This window comes from Lepidochelys kempii, chromosome 3 (assembly GCF_965140265.1).
Source record: "Lepidochelys kempii isolate rLepKem1 chromosome 3, rLepKem1.hap2, whole genome shotgun sequence".
Classification (NCBI taxonomy): Eukaryota; Metazoa; Chordata; order Testudines; family Cheloniidae; genus Lepidochelys; species Lepidochelys kempii.
Window position 1 is genome coordinate 55,830,878 of NC_133258.1, and position 22,827 is coordinate 55,853,704.

Genomic DNA, 22,827 nt, shown 5'->3' on the forward strand with positions numbered 1-22,827 from the left:
GGGTGGGTGAGATTCTGTGGCCTGCGTTGTGCAGGAGGTCAGACTAGATTATCATAATGGTCCCTTCTGACCTTAAAGTCTATGAGTCTACGTTTAGAAAGGAAAAATCAAATGCACAAACACAAAATGGGAAATAACTGGTTAGGTGGCAGTACTTCTGAAAAGGATTGGGGGGTTATAGTACATCACAAATTAAATGAATCAACAATGTGACAGCATTCTGGGGTGTATTAAAAGGATTGTCGTATGTAAGACATGGGAGGTACTTGTCCAGCTCTGCTTGGCGCTGCTGAGGTCTCAGCTGGAGTATTGTATCCAGTTCTGGGCACCACACTTTAGGAAGGATGTGGAAAAATTGGAGAGTCCAGAGGAAAGCAAGAAAATGATAAGGAATTTAGAAAAAAACAGAACTCTGAAGAAAGGTTTTTAAAAAAAAAAAAACCTGCGCATATTTATTCTGGAGGAAAGAAGACTGAGAGGACGTGATAAGTCTTCAAATATATTAAGGGTTGTTATAAAGATGACTGTGATCAGTTGTTCTCCATGTCTGCTAAATGTACGACAAGAAGTATTGGGCTTAATCTGCAGCAAAGGAGATTTAGGTAAAATACTAGGACAAGATAGATGGAAGCTGCATTTACCTGCCCCTGCTCCTCCCCCTCCTTCAGATTGGGCTAGGCCCTGAAGTTCATGCAGCCTAAAGTTCAGACAGAATGTCAAATGAGAGCAACAAATAGTGGGAAGGAACTGAAGAAGGGAGGACTTGTGCATTATCACACTACATGTAATTCCTGTTTCTTCTTTCTCTATAACATGACCAAAATCAGCTCTTTCTTTACTAACTCAGCTGCTAAAACGTTTGCCTCAATACCTTGATAATTTCTCACCTTGATTACCTTCTCTTACCACTTCGCCTGCCATTTATATGTTTATAGTAGGGCTTAAAGAACATGCAGCTGGTCCAATAGCAATTTTAATGTATGGTGCTGTATTTTTGAGATCATTTTAGATTAGTGTTAAAATATACATAGTAGTTGAATATTAAAATCCCTTATTTCAGGGAATACTAACCAAAGACACCGTCCGTAGCACTCAAATTACATTTAACTGTAATGGAACCATGCTACAAGAGAATGTCCTAGGGATCCAGTAAACTATGAAGAAGGAAAGACTAATTTCCTATGTATCTTTCTTTTGAGAGGGCCTGGTTCTATGAGGTCATTAACACCGTGTGAGAGTGGGCCCTGAGGAAGCAAACTGACTTAAAAATACAAGTATCACACAGTCATAATCAGTGGGGTCAGTTCTGGAGGGGAGATGACTTGTTTTAAACTAGTTGTATGATAGCATCAGTGTCTCAGTTTTATTCCCGCAACACCCATCATTGGCTGTGATACAATTTTTGTTAGTGTCATGTTTCTAATTCCTGATTCCCAGTTTTTGTACTTCACACTGTAGTTTAGAACTCTACCAAGTACAGTGGTTACAACCTGGCCTTCATTTTAAAATTACAGTTGATACGAGTCAAGTTCTCATTGTAATTTAAGATGATGTGACCTGATTCTAAAAGACTTTCTAGGATAATATCTGGAACCACACAAAAAGTGTTCTGTTAGTAATGTAATTTTAAATGAAACCAGTTGTTTTTGATGTTTGGACAAAAAAGCTTTAATTTAAGAGTTCTCTTTTTGTAGAATTGTTGTAAGGGTAAATATTTTACCATATGAAACTGAGTTTATTTCATTGTTTTTGTGTTCATGTGAAGGCATCATCTATAAACAAGCATTTATAGATTTAGTAAGAATATTTTTTCCTGACTTCAGAAAATGGAAAATCCTGATGAACTGGCAGAACTTATAAACATGAATCTTGCACAGCTTTGCTCTCTTCTGATGGCTCTGTGGGGGCAATTTCTAGAGATCATTACCTTGCAGGAGGAAGTCACAGCATTACTAGCACAAGAACATCACACACTGAGGGTAAGTATTGAACCTGATGGTTGAGCATTACATAGAACAAATTCATATCTTTTTAAGCTTTATTGATGACCTTTTATTCTGTAAACTGGTAGGTTTTCAATGAGATGACAAATTCTACTTTTTTTCTGCTATGTTTGTGAAAATCAGAAGAGTAGAACTTTGAGTGTAGCTTTTGTACTGCATTTATAATTGTGAATTAAATTATTGATGCTACTTGGTGAAATGTGATTTTAAAAGTAATTAAAAGACACACATGTTTACTACAAAGCAGCAATTAATTGCATTTCTGAAAAAGAAACCCAGCTTAGAAGAAAAATTTCAGGCTCTGGAGAGGTAGCATTTGTGCAGAATAATATATTTTTCTTTAGGAGTCCTACCTAGCTGGTCTATCCATTGTACTTCGCTGTTACATGTAGGTGTTCCTTGCCAGCCATGAATCAAAATGTGCAACTTAAGAAATGATAGCATTCATGACTTCTTGAAGAGAAAAGCCTGTTATGGGGAATCTTAGAAGAGAAGAGACAAATCAGAAACAACCTGGAACATGAGTGAAAAGCATCTGCCTTGGGCTTATTTTAGGCAAAACAGAGGTGATGTTGGTTAAGAGTAAAATATTTTCAAGAATAAGCAAAAACTATGACTGGAACCTCAAATGAAGGTATTTTCTTCCTCCTCTCTTCAATTATCAAGTAGGGATGTAATTATCCATTTAAAAAGTTAACAATTTAAATTATTACAATTATGTCGTTTAAAAGGTTAACCGATTAAAGGGAGAGGGGCTGCTCTGGCCAGCCAGCCTGGGCGGCAGGGGCTGCTCCGGCAGTACAGCTGGGGATGGGGTTGGAGGGCTGGCCCAGGGGCTGGGGTTGGAGGGCCATGCTGGGGGTTAACGATTTAACCGTTTAGTATTTTATATCCCTTTTATCAAGGTTATGTGCAAACTTGGAGTGTAGACTCCGAGATAGCATGAGTAGCTAGAAACCTCTTCTGTTTATAGCTGATCAGGAAACGGTCTCAGACCTTACTGAATGAGACCTAACCACAGTGATCCATGACTGTCATGTTCATGCTAAATTATTGTAACGCACTATATCTGGGATAAACAAAAAGTCACCTGGAAGCTGCAGCTGGTACAACACTTTGCAGCTGATCTGCTGAGCAGCACTGGCCCTTCATACCACATCATACCAGTGCTTTATACATTACAGTAGTTACCTATTCAACATAAAGTCTGTTTCAAGGTTCTAGTCCTCTACAAAGCATTGGCTGGCTTGTGACCCAGCTGTCTCAAAAACCTTTCTCTTTGGGCCCCACAGTTATCATAGACACTTTGATTGAGTCCAGGGTATACCTAGCACAAGAGCTGGATACTCTGCCTTCTTAGTGAAAGAACTCATGACTGTGGAACTGGTTTCTCCTGGACAGACTGAGCCTTGAATCTTGATGCAAAACTTGTTCTGTAGGAAGGATGTTTTATTAGTAGTTGGATGACCCCATGCAACAATGTATCTATCCTAGTCTTACACTGCCACCCATCACTGTAGTATCTGAGCACCTTCCATGTAAAATCAATAGCAATAGTGAGGATCCTCCAAATTATTTCTGAGGTTGGACATAAAGGGGAAGACACTCTTACTTAGAAATAGCTGTATGAGAGCCCAGATAGTATGTTGATGTTTACAGACTGTTTGTATAATAAGAATACAGAAGTTTAAATATTTTTTTTTCTACCTTAGCTCTGATGTTAAAGATAAAATATTTTAGGTAATGATTTGTATGTGCAGTATCTTATACTTGTTTTTAAATATCCTCTGATTTTAATTTTTTTAATCTTTCTAGCTCAGTTATCTTTGAAAATTAAATATTGATGCACTTATTTTAGGTAATTTGTCTACTTCATCAGTATATACTGAACACCCCATTAACTGGGTTGAGATATACACATCATCAAAAACATTTTTTCCCAAGATCCCTATCCCTGCAAGCTTCCACTCCACTGTAATGTCCTACAGAGCTTCTACAGAGGTCCCCTCCATATTTTTGACAGCGTTGAATGGTTTTACAGGAGCTTTTTTATCTTTATATTCTTTTTATATCCATTTGAGATATGATGTATTTAAAAGGAACTTGTACTGTGTACTAATAAAGTAATTTGCTACTATATGGTCCTGCTTTAGGTTCTCTTTTGAAGTTGAGGGATGGCTGTTTTCAAGCTACTTTTGACCTCAGAATCATTTTTGAGCATAAACATTGCTGAAATTTACTTCTTTGGTAGAAAACCAAACTTTTAAATCTTCAAACGTAGCTACGGGAATATACTTCCCAGAGGTGCAAACAGTTGCATAGCTGGGGGGGAGTGGGGCAGCGGTCACTCCCCCACTGAGCACAAGTGGCGCCTTGTCAAAGTCTTGGCACCTTTTAAATTTTCCCCTGTTGAGGGAACAGGGGGAGCGATCCAAAAAAAAAGGCGCCACCCACTCCAGGTCTTAGGCGGCGGGACCTTCAGTACTGCCGAAGACACCCAGAGCAAGTGAGGGCCGGCCGCCGGCGCGCTGCTGGCTCAGTAAAAGCGCTGGAGCGGGTGGCGCTTTTTTTTGGATCGCTCCCCCTGTTCCCTCCTGGCTACGTGGCTGGGTGCAAATCCAGATGCACAGCCCCAAGTTGGGATGGAATAATTCCATGTTATCCACAATGTAGGGTTCTATGGAGGGATGCACACACTGCCACATTTCTGAAGTGACAGCTCTGTACTTGAAGGTGACCCTTTTTATAGCTAAAAAGAACTAAGCTAATTCATCTCTTTTCAAAAGTGACCTGCAAGTATTTTTAAAACAAATTTTTAAGGTTCCCATACAGTAGGTGCTCTGTCCAGACATCAAAGGGTGAAAGGGGCATGCAGGGCATAAGTAATATTAAACTTTTCTTTTTCTTTTAGGCCTGACAAACTCAGGTTATTGAGTCTAGCTCTTTGGCCACAGTTGGGCATGAATTGGGTGATGTACCATTAACTAGGAAACCCTCCTGGAGCCAACTTGTAGGGGGCAGTTAAATGGAACTTTTTAAGTTATAAAGCACTGGTTTGCAAAGGTGATTTTCATCATTTTCTATATCAAAAGATGTTTAAAAACTGTTTCTCTGAAACACTGTGCAAACACGTGCCTTTTAATGAAAAATAAACAAAAATCCATGTCCACTTAATTGACCCCATAAAGTGTGGCTGCAGGATTGAGCAGAAAATTCTGGTTTATGTTGCAGTCCACAGAAGACACTCTGCTGTTCACATATCATTGTAGCAGCAGCAGCCAAAAATCCTGGAGTTATGGGGACCTAAAATTTAAAAATGAATAGTAAATTTATGAGCATTGATTTAAGAGAATGTTTGACTGTGTACTTGGAACCTAATTCTGGGATGCACAATATAGCACTTGTGTTATTCAGTAAATACTAATGAGAGTCTTTATGCTCTGGGGATTCCTGAGATATCCTTGTGCTGGAGAGCTTGCAGTGAAAAGGGGGCTCACTTATTATATGATCTGCTCATGTCTGATGGTGCAGCCTTTTTGGTTTTAGGCTGCTAATACATTTAGTTGTGATATGAGAGATCCTATTTATTATCCTCTCTGCCACAGAAAGTCTTGTGCGCCTTTATTGCAAGAAATTGATACGTTGCTTGATAACATGCTCTATTAAATGCTTCATCTTTGCTAATTTAACTATTCTCATATTTATAGACTATCCTTTCTGCAAAGTATCACCTCTTCCTGCGATAAACCTGTATTATGCTGATTGATTTTCCTTGTACTGGATTTTGTGTGCTGTTTATCGAAGACATCTGGGTCTGTTTTTTATGCTCATTGTATGTCTTGGTATTGCAATATAAATATTTCTGAAGCAATTATGCCGAATTTTTGTTATTGGAGACATTCAGCACATAATGCAATTATATTATTTTTTAAAATTCTTGCAGATTACCTTTAATAAGACATCATCCCTCTGAGTTAAAAATTGCAACAGATTTTGATTGCTACATTACAAAAATAACTACAGTCTTGTTGAGTGAGAGTTTGTATGTACACAATTACAATGTACAGCTAATGAGGTTTTTAATTAGGTAGGTTATGTGAAAAAAGATTTTAAAATTAGAGCAGTGGTTCCCAAACTTTAACAGCCCGCAAACCCCTTTCACTAAATTCTGAAATCTCGTGAACCCCCTCTTAAAAATGAATATTTCCAGGGATTTAAGTTTAAATTTCCTCCACACTCGGCGGGGCTCTTGCTGCTGGACCCCGTTGACCGCTCCGGTGACCGCCGGGGCTCAGGCTGCCAACCCCAACTGCCCGGCCCCCTCTCTCCCTGGGGCTCAGGCTGCCAGCCCTGCACGGAGCACTGGGGTTCTGGCTGCGGCTCCCCCGCTCATGGGGGCAGGGCTCGGGCTGCCAGCCCCAACTGCCCGGCCCAGCTCTTCCTGGGGCTCGGGCTTCCGGCCCCATGTGGAGCGCTGGGGTTCGGGTGGCCGGCTCCCCCGCTGACAGGGGTAGGACTCGGGCTGCCAGCCCCAACTGCCCTGCCCCTCTCTCCCTGGGGCTCAGGCTGCCAGCCCCACATGGAGCACTGGGGTTCGGGCAGCCGGCTCCCCTGCTGACGGGGGCAGGGCTCGGCTGCCAGCCCCAACTGCGCGGCCCCGCTCTCCCTGGGGCTCGGGCTGTCTGCCCTGGAATCGGGTCCTACCTTCTGCCTCTAGTGCCCAGGGTCCTCTGGCCGCCATTAGTGAAATTTTTCTGGCGAACCCCCTGTAACGTTCTGCGAACCCCAGTTTGGGAACCAATGAATTAGAGAGAGTTATTTTTTATAATATAAATCAATCAATCTAGTATATAAACATTTTGTAATGATAAACTTTTGTTCGATAGTGACATCTTCTGGTAGGCCTGAACACATTATCCTGAAACTATTTCTGATATCCCAACTAAAAATTTAAGAAAACTAAAAATCTCACATTGACTGCCTGCGCATCTCTGGGCAACAATGTGTTCTCCACAGTAATGTGATTTTTTTTTAAAAAAAAAAGATCCCTCCTCTTCGTTTGTTTATTTCTTATTGGAAAACACAATTGTGTGGGACTTCATGATAGATGATTTATAATAGGGTACAAAACCTTTCACAGCTAAGTCTCTGTTATGAAGTCATCCCGAGTTGGTAATGATAGAAAGTCATTGCCATCTGCTGGTTGACAGGTGTCATATATGAAATTAGTTGGTAATCTGTCCATTTCCTCATGGATATTTGGCACTAGTTGATGCCCTTGTTATTGTAATCTCTACATAAAAGTCAAGCGTCAATGAGACATGGAGACTGAACTACCATAGAATCATAGAATCATAGAATATCAGGGTTGGAAGGGACCCCAGAAGGTCATCTAGTCCAACCCCCTGCTCAAAGCAGGACCAATTCCCAGTTAAATCATCCCAGCCAGGGCTTTGTCAAGCCTGACCTTAAAAACCTCTAAGGAAGGAGATTCTACCACCTCCCTAGGTAACGCATTCCAGTGTTTCACCACCCTCTTAGTGAAAAAGTTTTTCCTAATATCCAATCTAAACCTCCCCCACTGCAACTTGAGACCATTACTCCTCGTTCTGTCATCTGCTACCATTGAGAACAGTCTAGAGCCATCCTCTTTGGAACCCCCTTTCAGGTAGTTGAAAGCAGCTATCAAATCCCCCCTCATTCTTCTCTTCTGCAGGCTAAACAATCCCAGCTCCCTCAGCCTCTCCTCATAACTCATGTGTTCCAGTCCCCTAATCATTTTTGTTGCCCTTCGCTGGACTCTCTCCAATTTATCCACATCCTTCTTGAAGTGTGGGGCCCAAAACTGGACACAGTACTCCAGATGAGGCCTCACCAATGTCGAATAGAGGGGAACGATCACGTCCCTCGATCTGCTCGCTATGCCCCTACTTATACATCCCAAAATGCCATTGGCCTTCTTGGCAACAAGGGCACACTGCTGACTCATATCCAGCTTCTCGTCCACTGTCACCCCTAGGTTCTTTTCCGCAGAACTGCTGCCTAGCCATTCGGTCCCTAGTCTGTAGCTGTGCATTGGGTTCTTCCGTCCTAAGTGCAGGACCCTGCACTTATCCTTATTGAACCTCATCAGATTCCTTTTGGCCCAATCCTCCAATTGGTCTAGGTCCTTCTGTATCCTATCCCTCCCCTCCAGCGTATCTACCACTCCTCCCAGTTTAGTATCATCCGCAAATTTGCTGAGAGTGCAATCCACACCATCCTCCAGATCATTTATGAAGATATTGAATAAAACCGGCCCCAGGACCGACCCTTGGGGCACTCCACTTGATACCGGCTGCCAACTAGACATGGAGCCATTGATCACTACCCGTTGAGCCCGACAATCTAGCCAGCTTTCTACCCACCTTATAGTGCATTCATCCAGCCCATACTTCCTTAACTTGCTGACAAGAATACTATGGGAGACCGTGTCAAAAGCTTTGCTAAAGTCAAGAAACAATACATCCACTGCTTTCCCTTCATCCACAGAACCAGTAATCTCATCATAAAAGGCAATTAGATTAGTCAGGCATGACCTTCCCTTGGTGAATCCATGCTGGCTGTTCCTGATCACTTTCCTCTCATGCAAGTGCTTCAGGATTGATTCTTTGAGGACCTGCTCCATGATTTTTCCAGGGACTGAGGTGAGGCTGACTGGCCTGTAGTTCCCAGGATCTTCCTTCTTCCCTTTTTTAAAGATTGGCACTACATCCCTAGTACTGATTCCTTTAAGTCAAGTTTGCGGCAGTTTGGTCAAGCTTGCCAATGACATATACAGAGAACTGTCTAGAGCTGTTAATCCAGCTCCTTTCATAAGTGTTAAAATTCACTTAATAAACAGTTGTGTATAATGCATTGTTCTTGTAGTTCTGTCGGTCCAAAGATATTAGAGAGACAAGAAGAAAAGGAGTACTTGTGGCACCTTAGAGACTAACCAATTTATTTGAGCATGAGCTTTCGTGAGCTACAGCTCACTTCATCAGATGTTTACCGTGGAAACTGCAGCAGACTTTATATACACACAGAAATCATGAAACAATACCTCCTCCCACCCCACTGTCCTGCTGGTAATAGCTTATCTAAAGTGATCAACAGGTGGGCCATTTCCAGCACAAATCCAGGTTTTCTCACCCTCCACCCCCCCACACAAATTCACTCTCCTGCTGGTGCTAGCCCATCCAAAGTGACAACTCTTTACATAATCAAGTCGGGCTATTTCCTGCATAGATCAAGGTTTTCTCACATCCCCCCCACCCCCATACACACACAAACTCACTCTCCTGCTGGTAATAGCTCATCTAAACTGACCATTCTCCAGGTTTAAATCCAAGTTAAACCAGAACATCTGGGGGGGGGGGGGGGGGTAGGAAAAAGCAAGAGGAAACAGGCTACCTTGCATAATGACTTAGCCACTCCCAGTCTCTATTTAAGCCTAAATTAATAGTATCCAATTTGCAAATGAATTCCAATTCAGCAGTTTCTCGCTGGAGTCTGGATTAAACTGCTGAATTGGAATTCATTTGCAAATTGGATACTATTAATTTAGGCTTAAATAGAGACTGGGAGTGGCTAAGTCATTATGCAAGGTAGCCTGTTTCCTCTTGCTTTTTCCTACCCCCCCCCCCCCCAGATGTTCTGGTTTAACTTGGATTTAAACCTGGAGAATGGTCAGTTTAGATGAGCTATTACCAGCAGGAGAGTGAGTTTGTGTGTGTATGGGGGTGGGGGGGATGTGAGAAAACCTTGATCTATGCAGGAAATAGCCCGACTTGATTATGTAAAGAGTTGTCACTTTGGATGGGCTAGCACCAGCAGGAGAGTGAATTTGTGTGGGGGGGTGGAGGGTGAGAAAACCTGGATTTGTGCTGGAAATGGCCCACCTGTTGATCACTTTAGATAAGCTATTACCAGCAGGACAGTGGGGTGGGAGGAGGTATTGTTTCATGATTTCTGTGTGTATATAAAGTCTGCTGCAGTTTCCACGGTAAACATCTGATGAAGTGAGCTGTAGCTCACGAAAGCTCATGCTCAAATAAATTGGTTAGTCTCTAAGGTGCCACAAGTACTCCTTTTCTTTTTGCGAATACAGACTAACACGGCTGTTCCTCTGAAACCTGTCATTATGCTAGAGAGACAAGGTGGATGAGGTAATATTTTTTATTGGACCAACTTCTGCTGGTGAAAGAGACAAGCTTTTAAGCTTATACAGAGCTCTTCTTTGGGTCTGGGAAATGTATTTTGAGTGTCACAGCTAAATACAGGGTGGAGTAGGTTGTTTGGCATAAGTAGTTAATGCATATTGGTCAGCCTCAGTAGTTAACAGATATTGTAAGAGACCATTCAAGGTGAAGTGGCCAGTTAACTTGTCTCTAGTCCAGGGGTCAGCAGCCTTTCAGAAGTGGTGTGCCGAGTCTTCATTTATTCACTTTTAATTTAAGGTTCCGCATGCCAGTAATACATTTTAATCTTTTTTAGAAGGTCTCTCTGTATAAGTCTGTATATTATATAACTAAACTATTGTCGTATGTAAAGTAAACAAGGTTTTCAAAATGTTTAAGAAACTTCATTTAAAATTAAATTAAAATGCTGATCTTATGCCGCCGGCCCGCTCAGCCTGCTGCCAGCCTGGGGTTCTGTTCACCTAGGCCGGCAGCAGGCTGAGCGGGGCCTGTGGCTGGGACCCCAGCTGGCAAGGGGCTGGCAGCCAGAACCCCAGACCAGCAGCGGGCTGAGCGGGGCCGGTGGCCAGGACCCCAGACCGGCACTGGGCTGAGCGGCTCAGCCCGCTGCCGGGCTGGGGTTCCGTCCGCCAGCTTCTGCCAGCCAGGGTCCCGGCTGCCAGCCCTGCTCAGCCCACTGCCTGTCTGGGATCCCAGCCCTGCCCACATAGAGTGGGTACCTACCTTCTCCCTGGTTCTAACCAATTCTCTTCCTCTCTCTCTCTGCACTGAGCTGAGGGTGGGAGTGCACTGAGCACAGGGCTGGGGGTGAAGGAGCAGGCTGGGGGTTGGGGTGTAGGGGATGGCCAGGAGCTAGAATGAGGGAGGGGGCTCAGGGTTGGGGCAAGAGGTTTGGGCATGGAGTGCTTACCAGGGCAGCTCCCATTTGGTGCGAGGGGTGCAAGTGGGAATGTGGTGGGGGGGGTGCAGGAGCTCCCGTTGGGTGCTCAGGGTGGGGGTGGGAATGTACGGGGTGAAAGAGTCAGGGCATGGAGTGGGGAGGGGGGGCGGGAATCAGGGCTGGGGTTGTGGGGGGGTGCAGGGGTCAGGGCAGGAGGCTGGGGTGTATGAGGGGTGCAGGGGTCAGGGCAGAGGGCTGTGGGTGTGCGAGGGGGATGTAGGGGTCAGGGCAGAGGGCTGGGGGGGTGAGGGGGAGCAGGGGTCAAGGCAGGGGGCTGGGGTGTGTGGGGGGTTGCAGGGATCAGGGCTGGGGGGGTAGGGGGGATGATGGCTGGGGTGTGGGGGGGTGCAGGGGTCAGGGCAAGGGGCTGGGGGAGTGTGGGGGTGAGGGCTGGGGGTGTGGGCTAGGGTCCTGGAGGTGCTCCCAGCACACTGCCCAGAGTGGCTTCTGCACGGCCCGTCCCCACCTCTTCTCCGCCTCCTCCCCGGAGCAGAGAGCGTGCTGCGGCTCGCTTCTCCCCCTCCCTCTCTCACAAGAGCCATCAGCTGATCGGCGGCAAGAAGGGAGACGAGGAGGGGCAGGAACCCAGCACGCCAGCGGAAGAGGTGGGGGAGGGGGAACTTGCCTGCCCTGCAGCAGCAGCCGGCAGGACCAAGCTTCTTCACCCTGCCCCCGCAGGTGGGGGGCCGGAGAAGAGCGGGCCGGAGTGGGCAGGATTTTTAATGGCACACTGCTGCCTGCCGGGGTCCTGGCCACAGACCCACTGCCGGCCTGGGTTCGGCAGCACGATGAGTGGGACCAGCAGCTGGGACCCGGTAGGCAGCAGTGTGCCATTAAAAAACGGTTTGTGTGCTGTCTTTGGCACGTGTGCCATAAGTTGCCGACCCCTGCTCTAGTCATAGGGAGAAAAAAGATGGGGGGGGGGGGGGTATTCAGTCCATGATTTTTTGTGACTAGCAAAGTTATGAATTTAAGTTCCCAGGTGTTGTGCAGGTTTCCTTTTGAGGATGAGGACTGTGAGGTCAGATAGGCTTTGTGAAAAGTGTTGCCCCCAGGTGATTTGGTGTTTTTTGTCTTCTATCATTTTTCTGTGTGAGTGCATTCAAGAGTATATTGATTGTCTCGTTTCACCCACATAGTTGTTATTCGAACATTTAGTGCGCGGTTGTGTACATGTTGTGGTAGGCATTTGTAGGACCCATGAAAATATCATTGATGTAACTCAGACATATAATTACATCAATGATAAATCCCTATACACCACCATCCATCAAAATGGTGGCATCGCTGTCTGCCTCAAATATCTTCAAGGCAATGGACAACACTCAGCCACCTCAAACACATCCCCAGACTCATCCATTTCATTCTTGCCCACAACTATTTTATATTCAACAACAAACCCTTTGTCCGAACCATGGGAAAAACCAAGGGAACTAGGTTGGCTCCTCAATATGCCAATCTCTTCCAATCTATGGGTGACCCTTAGGAAGAATTTCTGGACAAATTCACCATGAAACCAATTATATACCTGAGGATACATCAATGATATTTTCATCCTCTGAGCAGACCTAAACTCCCACATAGGTTTCCATCACAACTTCAGCAACTACCACCCATCCATTAAACTCTCTCTAGACCACTCCCACACTAACGTCAACTTCCAGGACACCACAATCAGCTTCAGTGATGGAACCCTACAAACAACTATATACGAGAAACCCATGAGTCACCATACTTACATTCACAGATCCAGTAACCACCGCCAACATGCCAAGAAATCTGGTATCTACAGTCAGGCACTCAGGTACAACAGAATATGCTCCAAGGAGAAAGTCAGGGATATAAACCTTGACTCACTTAAAACCGCCTTCACAAGATAGGGACACTCCATCAGAGGAGTGGATCACATCATGGAATGGGTCACCCAAATACCCTGAGAGAACCTGCTACAATACAGATATAAAACCCTCTCTGACTGCATACCCCTAGTTGTCACCTACCACTCCACACTGGAACCCATATGGAGTATCATTAAACAGTTACAGTTGATGGGGACTACATCCTGAAGAAAATCTTTCCTGAACCCCCTGTTCTGGCCTTCAAACAACCCCCAACCTCTCTAAACTCATCATCAGAAGGAAGCTGCACAAAATAGGACACAGAAACTCAAAACAGCACCAGATCCTGCCAGAACAGGAGATGCATAACCTGCAGCCATATCCCCCCACTGCTATAATAATCAATACCCCCACAACACATTTTTCAAGGTCCATAGGTCCTACATATGCCTATCACAACTTGTGGTGTACCTCATCCAGTGCACTAAATGCCCCAATAACAACTATTTGGGTGACACGAGACAATCACTGTCCTCTCAAATGAATTTACACAGAAAAATGATGAAAGACAAAACCACCAAATCACCTGTGGGTAAACACTTTTCACAAAGCAATCACTCTATATGTCAGCTGTCAGTCCTCATCCTCAAGGGAAATTCGCACAACACCTGGAAGCTTAAATTCATAACTTTTGCTGGGCACTAAAAATCATGGAACAAATAGAGATACTGGATTTATGTCTTATTACAAAAATCTATAACCCAGTAAAAGCCCCCACACACACACACACACACCACCACCTGGGGTTCTGTTCACCTAGGCCGGCAGCAGTAAAAGCCCCCCCATACACACCATTTCTAATCACTGGTTTAGGACAAAAATCAATTGTACTTCAATTTTGGATAATTTGAGTAATATCGCTTTTGTTAATATGATGCACTGGGTTCCTTTCCTAAATTACAGTGCAGGGACTGTTTTACCGTATTCTTTGAATGTGGGTGCCACCATAATCCTAACAATAATAAACCTACCACTTACAGGTGGGTCTGAATTGGCTTGTTCTCCCTTACAGGAGCCTGTCACAGGTAGGGCACATCCTATGACAAAGAGGAAGAGTTAATTTCTGTGTAAAGAACTTTTCCCATGGTGCTTGATTGGAATGTCTCATTGAAGTTTTTGTTTTGTTTTGTTTATGCTTTTCCCATTTGAACACCCATCCAAGCTCTTTCTCAGACTTCCGAGGAAGGGATATTAACATGACCATTTCTCCATATTTCCCAGGCCATGCTAACTTTTCCTCCTAAGGGTTGTGTCTGGGTTAGACAATGCCTTAACCATTTTTCCAGAACAAAGGGATGCAATCTTTTGTAGGAATGAATTCGAAAGTGTGGTTTGTCTGATGATAAAAACAAAGACCATCTAGCCAAGATTGCTTTTATGCTTCCAGAGCAGCAAATTTAAGATCTAAGGAGACATTATAACTGAAAGTCTACTTCTACACACAAGGACATTTGTGTATCATTTAAATATGATTCCCTGTGACAGGAAAAATAGATGAGCTTTTTCTGCTGGTAAAAGCTATAACAAAAGCTATAAGTTAAGTTTGCAATGCAGCTATTTTCATTTCCCCATAACTTTTTGGAAAAACTTTTTTCTGTGGTTGAACCTTTTCGTGCTTGATGATAGCCTAAAGATGAATTTTGTGGTACTGTGGGTTTTTTTTCTTTTTCTGAATTATGCAGCTGGGAAGAAATATTTTTCCATTAAAATAAACTTTAATGACAGAAATTTTAAATCAGATTTTGACATATGGCTGGGAAATAGTTCTCTCTGAAAAATATTTACTGTGAACACTTGCTGGCTGGGAAAATAACACTTAAATGGGCTTTTACCCATAAACCAAAAAGTCATTTTGTCTTTTCATTTTAAGTATTGCCTGTGTGTCTACATGAATTGCATAGTGCTATAATCGTATGCTGTAGAACTCAGTAATGCTTGACTAGATTTTCCTTGTATAGTATGTAGCTGTGATTGTTGGTGTATGTGTGTAGCTGAAATGGTGGCACCCAGGGGAATCAATTGGGGATTGACTGAGTACATACTGAGTCAGCTTCTGCCCTGAAGAGTGTATAATCTAAGAAGAGACCATGAGTGTATCAAGTACTCAGAGGGGACGGGCAAGAGAAAGTAGCAAGAAAACATTGTTAAACAGACTATCTACAAGTACAGTTAGATGGCCGAGTGATTTCAAACATTTCTTACAATTATTATATCAGATAGTAAATAAAACAGATGTTTATGCTGAAGATAGTAGCATGCAGGGTTGCTCGAAACTCTGCTGTTCTACACCACAACATCTTTCTCTGCATCTCCTTTAAAACCAACCAAACTAGGTAAAATCTATTGTAATGCAGCATTAAAATGGCATGTTTGAACACAGCGGTGAGGAGATGCAAAAGTAGAAGTTCTCATAACAATGTTAATTTACCCATGTTACGTTTATATAAGACTTGAGGTTACTGGTTAGGCTACTGTATGCATATCTTAATATATGATATGTGCAGTTGGGGAGATCTGATGTTCCTGACTATTGTGTACTCACGTGTGGAATATTAACATTGCACTACTGTATTTTTTTACATATAATAGATTACTGTATATTCCACAGTTTCAGTTTCTCCATTTTAAAATTAATCGGATATATTTCATTCTTCTGTTTTGACAACAGGTAAATATAAGCTCCTTTGTGCTGCAAAAAAACCTAAATATTGTATTTGCTTTATTTTATTCATGTATTTTGACAACTAAATCTTAATGGGTAATCATTGCTGGCACAGTACTTTTGGCATTATAAACTGCAGGAGCAATGGTAAAGGCAATGTAAAATGTAAAATCTGTACATTGTAATTGGATGGATGGACTATATTTTGTTCACTTTGAAATCTGGAACAGAAAAAGGTCAAATTACACACCCTTGTATAATTCTGGCCTGCCTCATTCTCATGAACTGAAGAATATTTGATGAGTTTCCACTCTTGAGGATAACCATTATACATTTTTGAACTTGCTCATAGATATTAACTAAACTTCCTTTTATTCAAATTTATCTTAATTTTTTTTGTTCTTGTCTCTGTTATGTGTCCAGATAGGCAACTGGAGCATGTTACATTTGCCCTATTTGGTCAAGACCATGCTGCCCTTTCAAAACTAATATCTGCCCTAATCCTACATCTGTTAGTACTGCTGAAAAAAAAAAAAAGAGACATCAACTGACACTCTTGTTCATGAAATTTGATGACTGAGCATTTCATGAAAATGTTACTATTTATTCATGCGCGACACTGACATTGTGACATAGCAATGTTGTTGGGTTTTTTTTAATTGCTTTTTCTATGTAAAAAGAATTCTTATTTTGCTAGTTATAATTGTTGGAATCTTTCAGGTACGAAGGTTTTCCGAAGCATTCTTTTGTCTTGAGCATCCAAGGCAAGCTGCTCTTGCATATCAAGAACTACAGTGAGTAACTTGAAATAGAATATATTGAGGCTTTTCTTATTACTTTTCCAAATCGTGTTGCTAAATGCACGGAAACAGTTTGTAGTGCACAGCATATGTCACAAGTGTGCGTCAGATTACAAAAATGCCTTGTACATACTTGTGTAACTAATTTAATAGGAACTTAGATTTAGCGCATTCTGTTTAAGTATTAACAGTAACAATTTACTTTGTAGGATTACCATCCTCTGTTATAATTCTCTTAATACAAGGTAATATTTTTCAGTGCTCAGAGTCATCTACAGATGTGTTCAGCTATCAAAAACACCTCCTTCTGCAGTTCTCTTCCACCTCTTCCTATTGAATGCAGTGAACTAGATGGAGATCTGAACTCATTACCTATAATCTTTGAAGATCGGTATTTAGATTCCATTACCGAAGGTAAATACAAGCTTGTGTGTTTTTCCTCTGAAGAATGAGTTACGCTATAGAAAAATTAGGTACACTTTTCTGTATATTTTCTAGCTATAGAGAAATGTTCCTTCGAAATGTTTATCTAGTTTATATTTTGAATAGCTGTAGAGTTTTTTTTTAATTTCGTAATGAAAGTTGTATAGCTTTAGTAATTTGCATAATCTTGTTATAAACTGTACTTTCCTTTTCTCACTTTTTTTTTTTTTTTTTTTGTGGTAAAAGATTTGGCTGTACCCTGGGTAGCAGTTGAAAATCTTCAGAGGTCAGAGTCCAATAAGCTGGATAAATTTGAGGCCGAAGAAGGTTTTGTAGCTGGTTTTTCTAGCCCAGAGTTGAAAATCAGACCTGCAGGTGCCTCCAACATTTGGCATTCAGAAAGTGAAAAGCAGCTAACAAAGTCTTTGAAAGGGAAAAATGAAGATGTAAATAAATCCAAAGTTAAGGTTACTAAACTAATGAAAACAATGAAAACTGAAAACACAAAAAAAATAGTAAAACAGAATTCAAAGGACTCTGTGGTCTTGGTAGGCTACAAATGTTTGAAAAACACAGCACCAGAGGATGTCTCTAAATGCTATGAAGGCAGGCCTTCATCTCATCAGAAAGGACTGGATCCTGCAATAGATGGCTTTGCTTGTGACACAAGGACCTGCACAAGGCAAATAAGTCAAAAAGAACTTAGATGTTTGCCATCTAGAACTGAACAAAAATCTGCCCAAACTGACCATGTTCTGCAAAGCCAGTGTAGCCCTGTGATCTCTCATTGTGCAAATTCTGCCATTTTTGGCAGACTTAATACCTCCCAGGCAGGTACTGGAGTTACACAGGTGGATAGCATCTTGACACCTAGAAGCACAGTTGAAGGTTGTCCTGGCTGTCAGCCAACTATATCAGGAGTGAGGACAATTGAGGTCAAACCAAATAACAAGAATCCTTATGAAGGGGAGAAAGTGACTGTTCGTACTGGGTTGTGGGCAGAATTTTTGCAAGATGGAGAGAATTTACAGGTGCCCAACTTTCAGACCGCAGAATCTGGAAGTAAAACTAACTCGGGGGAAGAGGTATTGGTGCTTGAAAAGGACGATGTCCAAGAAATGAACTTTCAACATACTGGAGATGCCTTGACAAGAATAAAAAGCAATCATTCTGCTCTTTCTACAAAAGAGACTCATGTTGCCATAAGTGGAGACACGGTTAAGTTACCAGATGTTAGTGTCATTTATGCCTCATCTAGGTTTTCAGATTCAGGTGTAGAAAGTGAACCAAGCTCTTTTGCAACACACTCCAACCCTGATGTGTTTTTTGAAACCATTCAAGGGCAAAGTGCTTACAACAGTGAAAGACTGTTTCCTCAGCTTTTACTAAAACCAGATTACATAAAAAATGCAATAGAAAGCTATTGTACTGAGAGTACTAGTGCATTGAGTGAAATACAGTCATCCCTGACATCCATAAACTCTCTACCGTCAGATGATGATGAGCTTTCACCTGATGAAAATTCAAAGATATCACTTGTACCTGAATGCCAACTAAGTGACAGCAAAACTATATTAGATCTGGGAACAATTGATTTGCCAAAATGTGATGACAGTAAAAAATCAAATATCATTTTACAGCAACAGTGTGTTGTATTTTCAGGGCATTCACACATTGAAACTGTCTCTCTGCATTCCTCACTTTCAGACAGAAAAGATTCTTTACAGTTAGTTGCTTCAGATGAAGATATATCTACTGAGATGAAAAATTACAGCTCATGTGCAAACTTTGACACAGTTTTTAAGGACTCTCAAAGCCTTGATAGGCATCAGAACACTACAGAAGGAGAAACTGAATTACATTCAGAAGTTATTTATCTGGGAGAACCATGTGTTGTTTCAGGTTCAGTATCTAGTAATGCTAAGTGTAATGTAGAGAAAACAAATGAGGGAAAACATAACGAACCTTTAGAATTAAGGCAAACAACTGAGGAATTGCCAACAGTTGACAGTGAGACTCACCCAGATGCAAATAATCTCTCATCAACCAGCAGTATCGATATTGTGAAACAAGGTCTTGTAGAAAACTACTTTGGCTCTAGAAGCAGTACAGATATTTCTGATATTTGCCCTACTGACAACAACAATCCTGATAGTCCTCAAAAGGAAAAATCTGAAAAACAAACTGTTGGCTCTTCGCAACGGGAGGAGGAGGAGGAGGAGGAGGAGCAGGATCAAGAAATGGTTGAAAATGGGTATTATGAGGAAACGGATTATAGTAATATTTTAGATGGAGATACAAATGCTGACTTTGAGCAGAATCATGGTCTAATGGAAGAAAAAGCTTTGAGATCTGAAAGGATTGACAGCGAGCATCTAAGAGATGGAATGAATATGGCTCCTATCTGTACTCCTGGTTGTTTGTCTTTTCCCTCTGTGCTGAGAGACTCTCCTTGCAGTGTTATATGTTCTTCAAAAAGCAAATCTGATGCAATAACAAAACAGCCAGGCAGCACATCCTGCAGCTCAGCTTCACCTATTTCGTGGTATGAAAGCTCCCCCAAACCTCAAATGCTAGCGTAAGTGATCATTTTAAAACAAAGTCTCTTTAAATTTTGAAAAACTTAAAATATGGTATTCAGAGGGGAAAGAAACATGGTCTTTGATCAAGATATCTTCCAGGTTGATGAATTATGGATTTATTTTCTCCTGCACAGACAGCTAACTTTTCAGGTTTTAGAGGGTTGTTAGAAAGCGTATGTTGACACAGAATTCCAGTTATCACATCTACTTATCTCACCTTGTTTGGCAAGTTTAAAGCAAAATTGAAACTTTAAGATTTATATATGTTGAATACATTTACATTAAAACACATTTTAAAATGAGGAATTACAGAATAGAAATATTTCAAGATCTCAGAGAAAAGAAATATGGTGTTTTATAAAATGAAAACTTAACATAATAGGTAAAGAAAAAGGCCCCGTCATGATTTACAAAATTGTTTAAGACAACAAAACTAAAAGCTGCCCAGCATAAGTGATCAGGCAAAGTGAGGTGTAACATTCAACTCAATGGCAATTTTTTGTCATCTGTTTGTCTGTAACACAATAACTTTGGAACACTACATCCCACCAATTCCAAAATTACAGGGAATGTTTCAGGCATCCAGGGGCACAAACCTATTAATTTTTGCAGCAAATTGGAATACAGGAGAAGGCTGAGTCAGGGGAAAATCAGGGTCCCCCCACTGCTCCAGTGCTTCAGGCAAAGGAAATTCTCTGTTCCTGCCCCCTTACTGCCTACACATCAGAGGCAGCAGCTTAATTTGCCATGTGGAGACATTGTGCATAGCCCAGACTGTAACAGAAATAAGAGAGCTTTACAGGGACAGTTTGTAGGGGGGACGTGGGGACGGGGTGAGGGAGAAGTGGGGATCCAGTGAGAGAAGCATGAGGGACCAGAAGATAGGAAATGGTGGGAGGAAAAACAGGAACCTGGGGAGGTCTGGGTCGCGGTGGTAGAATCGGGGGTGGAGAGAAATGTGGGGGACAGGTGGATGGAGGGACCTGGAGGCAAAGGGGGGAAACCGAGACCTAGAATATGGGTGAGTAGATGAGGGACAAAGCAGGACCTTTAAAGGGATTGGTTGGGGACGAGGGAGTGGTGGTGGTGTGAGAAGCAGGGACCCGGGGGGGGGGGGGGGGGTTGGGTGGGCGTGGAAGCAGAGACACAGGGTTGGGGAGTAGAGTTGGGAAAAGGAAAACAGGAACTGGGGAGGAGAGATGGTAAGGGAGGGAGGAGAAGCCCTGGGAAGGAGGAGCAGACACTGTAGTGGTGGTGGTGGGAGTTGGAGATGGGATGGAGAGGAACACAGAGACCTGGGGGGAGGAGGGGGCAGCGGGGGGGAATAGCCAGTTATATGTGGAGGAGACATGTGGGGGCACACAGAGGGAGGCATGAGGGAGGGGGTGATGGGACTAGCAGAGAGACCCTGAAATGAATGGGCATGGGAAGGTGGCCTAAAAGGTGCTTGTGGGGCCCGGGGAGGAACAGAGGGATGTAAGAAGCCCCTGGTGGGCGCAATGTGCTCAGCCTACAGAAGCTACAATGTGTGCAACCCGCTACTGGTAAAGAATGGGAGCATTAAAAAACTCTCCATTTACATTTATTAGAGCTATAGATGTATAGTAATTCATAAAGTCTGCATCTATACTAAGGACTATATGTACAGTAATCAAATATAAATAAGCATGGACAAGGGCACTTAGAATAGGGTTGTTTTTTATGGTGAAGTGATTTTAGCATCCCCTGCTTTCCTGACTCTCACTTGTGAGACCTCACATAATGATCTTTTTCTCTACTAACGAGGATGGTACATGGTTCCTTTTGGAGCACATCAGTGGCAATTCTTCAGTTTGTTACAAGTGGCTGCTGGTAGGCAATTCCAAGCATTGTCTCCATCCTCATCTGACGTAGAGATTGAGGCCTGGATGCAAAAAAGGAGTTAGGCCTCCTACCATTCTTTATCCCTCTGGTACCTGCACCTAAGTACCAGTTTTAGGCTCCACTAGGATTCACAAAATTCCCACTCAGCTGCCACCTAACCCTGTAGGTGCCTAAATAACTCAGCACCCACATTTTTACAGTAAAAGTTTCCGAGATAACTGTGTTTCTGCTTCTGAGTAGGTGCCCTGCTACCTCCCTCAATGCACCTGGATATCTATTTCTTGCCTAAGACCCAGAGCGATTCACAAACCATGGGAGGATGATTAACATTTGGCCTCCGAAGTTGAGTGTGGGGCCCAATCCAGTAGGTGTGCTCAGACGCTGCCTGCCAGATTGGGCCCCCCAGATGAGTTCACACAAAACAGCAAAGATCGGGGGAGGACGAGGATTTCTCTTGTAACTTCTAGCAAAGTGGTTAGGATACTTCCCCAGGAGGTTGGGAGGCCGCCCAGTTCAAACTCCAGTTTGATCGTAGGTCTCCCACATCTTGGATGAGTGCTCTAACCTCCAGGCTATAGAGTCATTCTCATGCTTGTATGCTCTCACTCTTGCCCTTTCTCTCTCAAAGATAATGGACTGAATAGAGACACTGGATTTATGGTTTATTACAACAATCTACAATCCATTAAAACTCTTCCCCGAGCTTACCCTTTCCATTCATGACTGGGGAGGTGTAACTGGCCACTTCACCTTGTATGGTCCCTTGAAATATGCTTTCACCTTGTATTTAGCTGTGACACTCTGAGTATGTTTTCCAGACCTGAAGAACTCCGTGTCAGCTTGAAAGCTTGTCTCTCTCACCGACAGAGGTTGATCCAATAAAAGATATTCCCTCACCCACCTTGTCTCTCTCTCACATGTGCACAAGAATGAGAATGACTCTAGTCTGGTGGTTAGAACAGTCATTCAGGAAACAGTCTCTCTGCTCAAATGACTGTCATGCACTATTTATCTACAGTGCAGTACTTCAACAAGAGAGATGAAGTGAGCCTCCCATCAGAATATCCCACAGCCCAATAGTTGAGCACTCACCTAAAAGGTGGCAGATTCTATTCAAATTCCTTTTACCCCTCAGGTGGAAGGGGGAATTGAACCAAATGTCTCCCATGTCCCTGGTGAGTACCCTAACAGCTGGTAAATGGTGGGAAATGTTGAAGGAGGGTCTCCTTCCCAGGACCCCATCCTCTTCTTGCTAAAACAACATAGATGCCTAACTCCAAAGATAGTTGCCAGCTGTGAATTGCTAGCAGAGATAGGTATCTCCCTGCAGTCTAGACTTAGGCTATATCTACACTACAGTACTTACAGTGGTGCACTGTAGTGCTTGTGGTGGAGATGCTCTTAGTCAACAGGAGAGATCTCTCCCATTGGCTT

The 22,827-nt window shown here is 42.8% G+C and overlaps 1 protein-coding gene across 11 annotated transcripts in view; it reads left to right on the forward strand.

Moving 5' to 3' along the window:
- FAM135A (family with sequence similarity 135 member A) overlaps nucleotides 1–22,827 on the forward strand; it is a 141,628-nt gene that overhangs the window by 85,599 nt on the left and 33,202 nt on the right. For 9 of the 11 annotated variants that reach the window (XR_012157958.1, XM_073336374.1, XM_073336369.1 and 6 more), the window contains 4 exons: nucleotides 1,824–1,979; nucleotides 16,446–16,519; nucleotides 16,785–16,939; nucleotides 17,195–19,526. Coding sequence is in view for 10 of the 11 variants with exons in the window: in XM_073336374.1 (XP_073192475.1) it covers nucleotides 1,824–1,979; nucleotides 16,446–16,519; nucleotides 16,785–16,939; nucleotides 17,195–19,526 (2,717 nt within the window). In the remaining variant the exon portion in view is untranslated. Of the gene's footprint in view, nucleotides 1–1,823; nucleotides 1,980–2,430; nucleotides 2,638–16,445; nucleotides 16,520–16,784; nucleotides 16,940–17,194; nucleotides 19,527–22,827 lie in introns of those variants that run through there. The other 2 variants (XM_073336376.1, XM_073336377.1) reach the window with 2 other exon arrangements.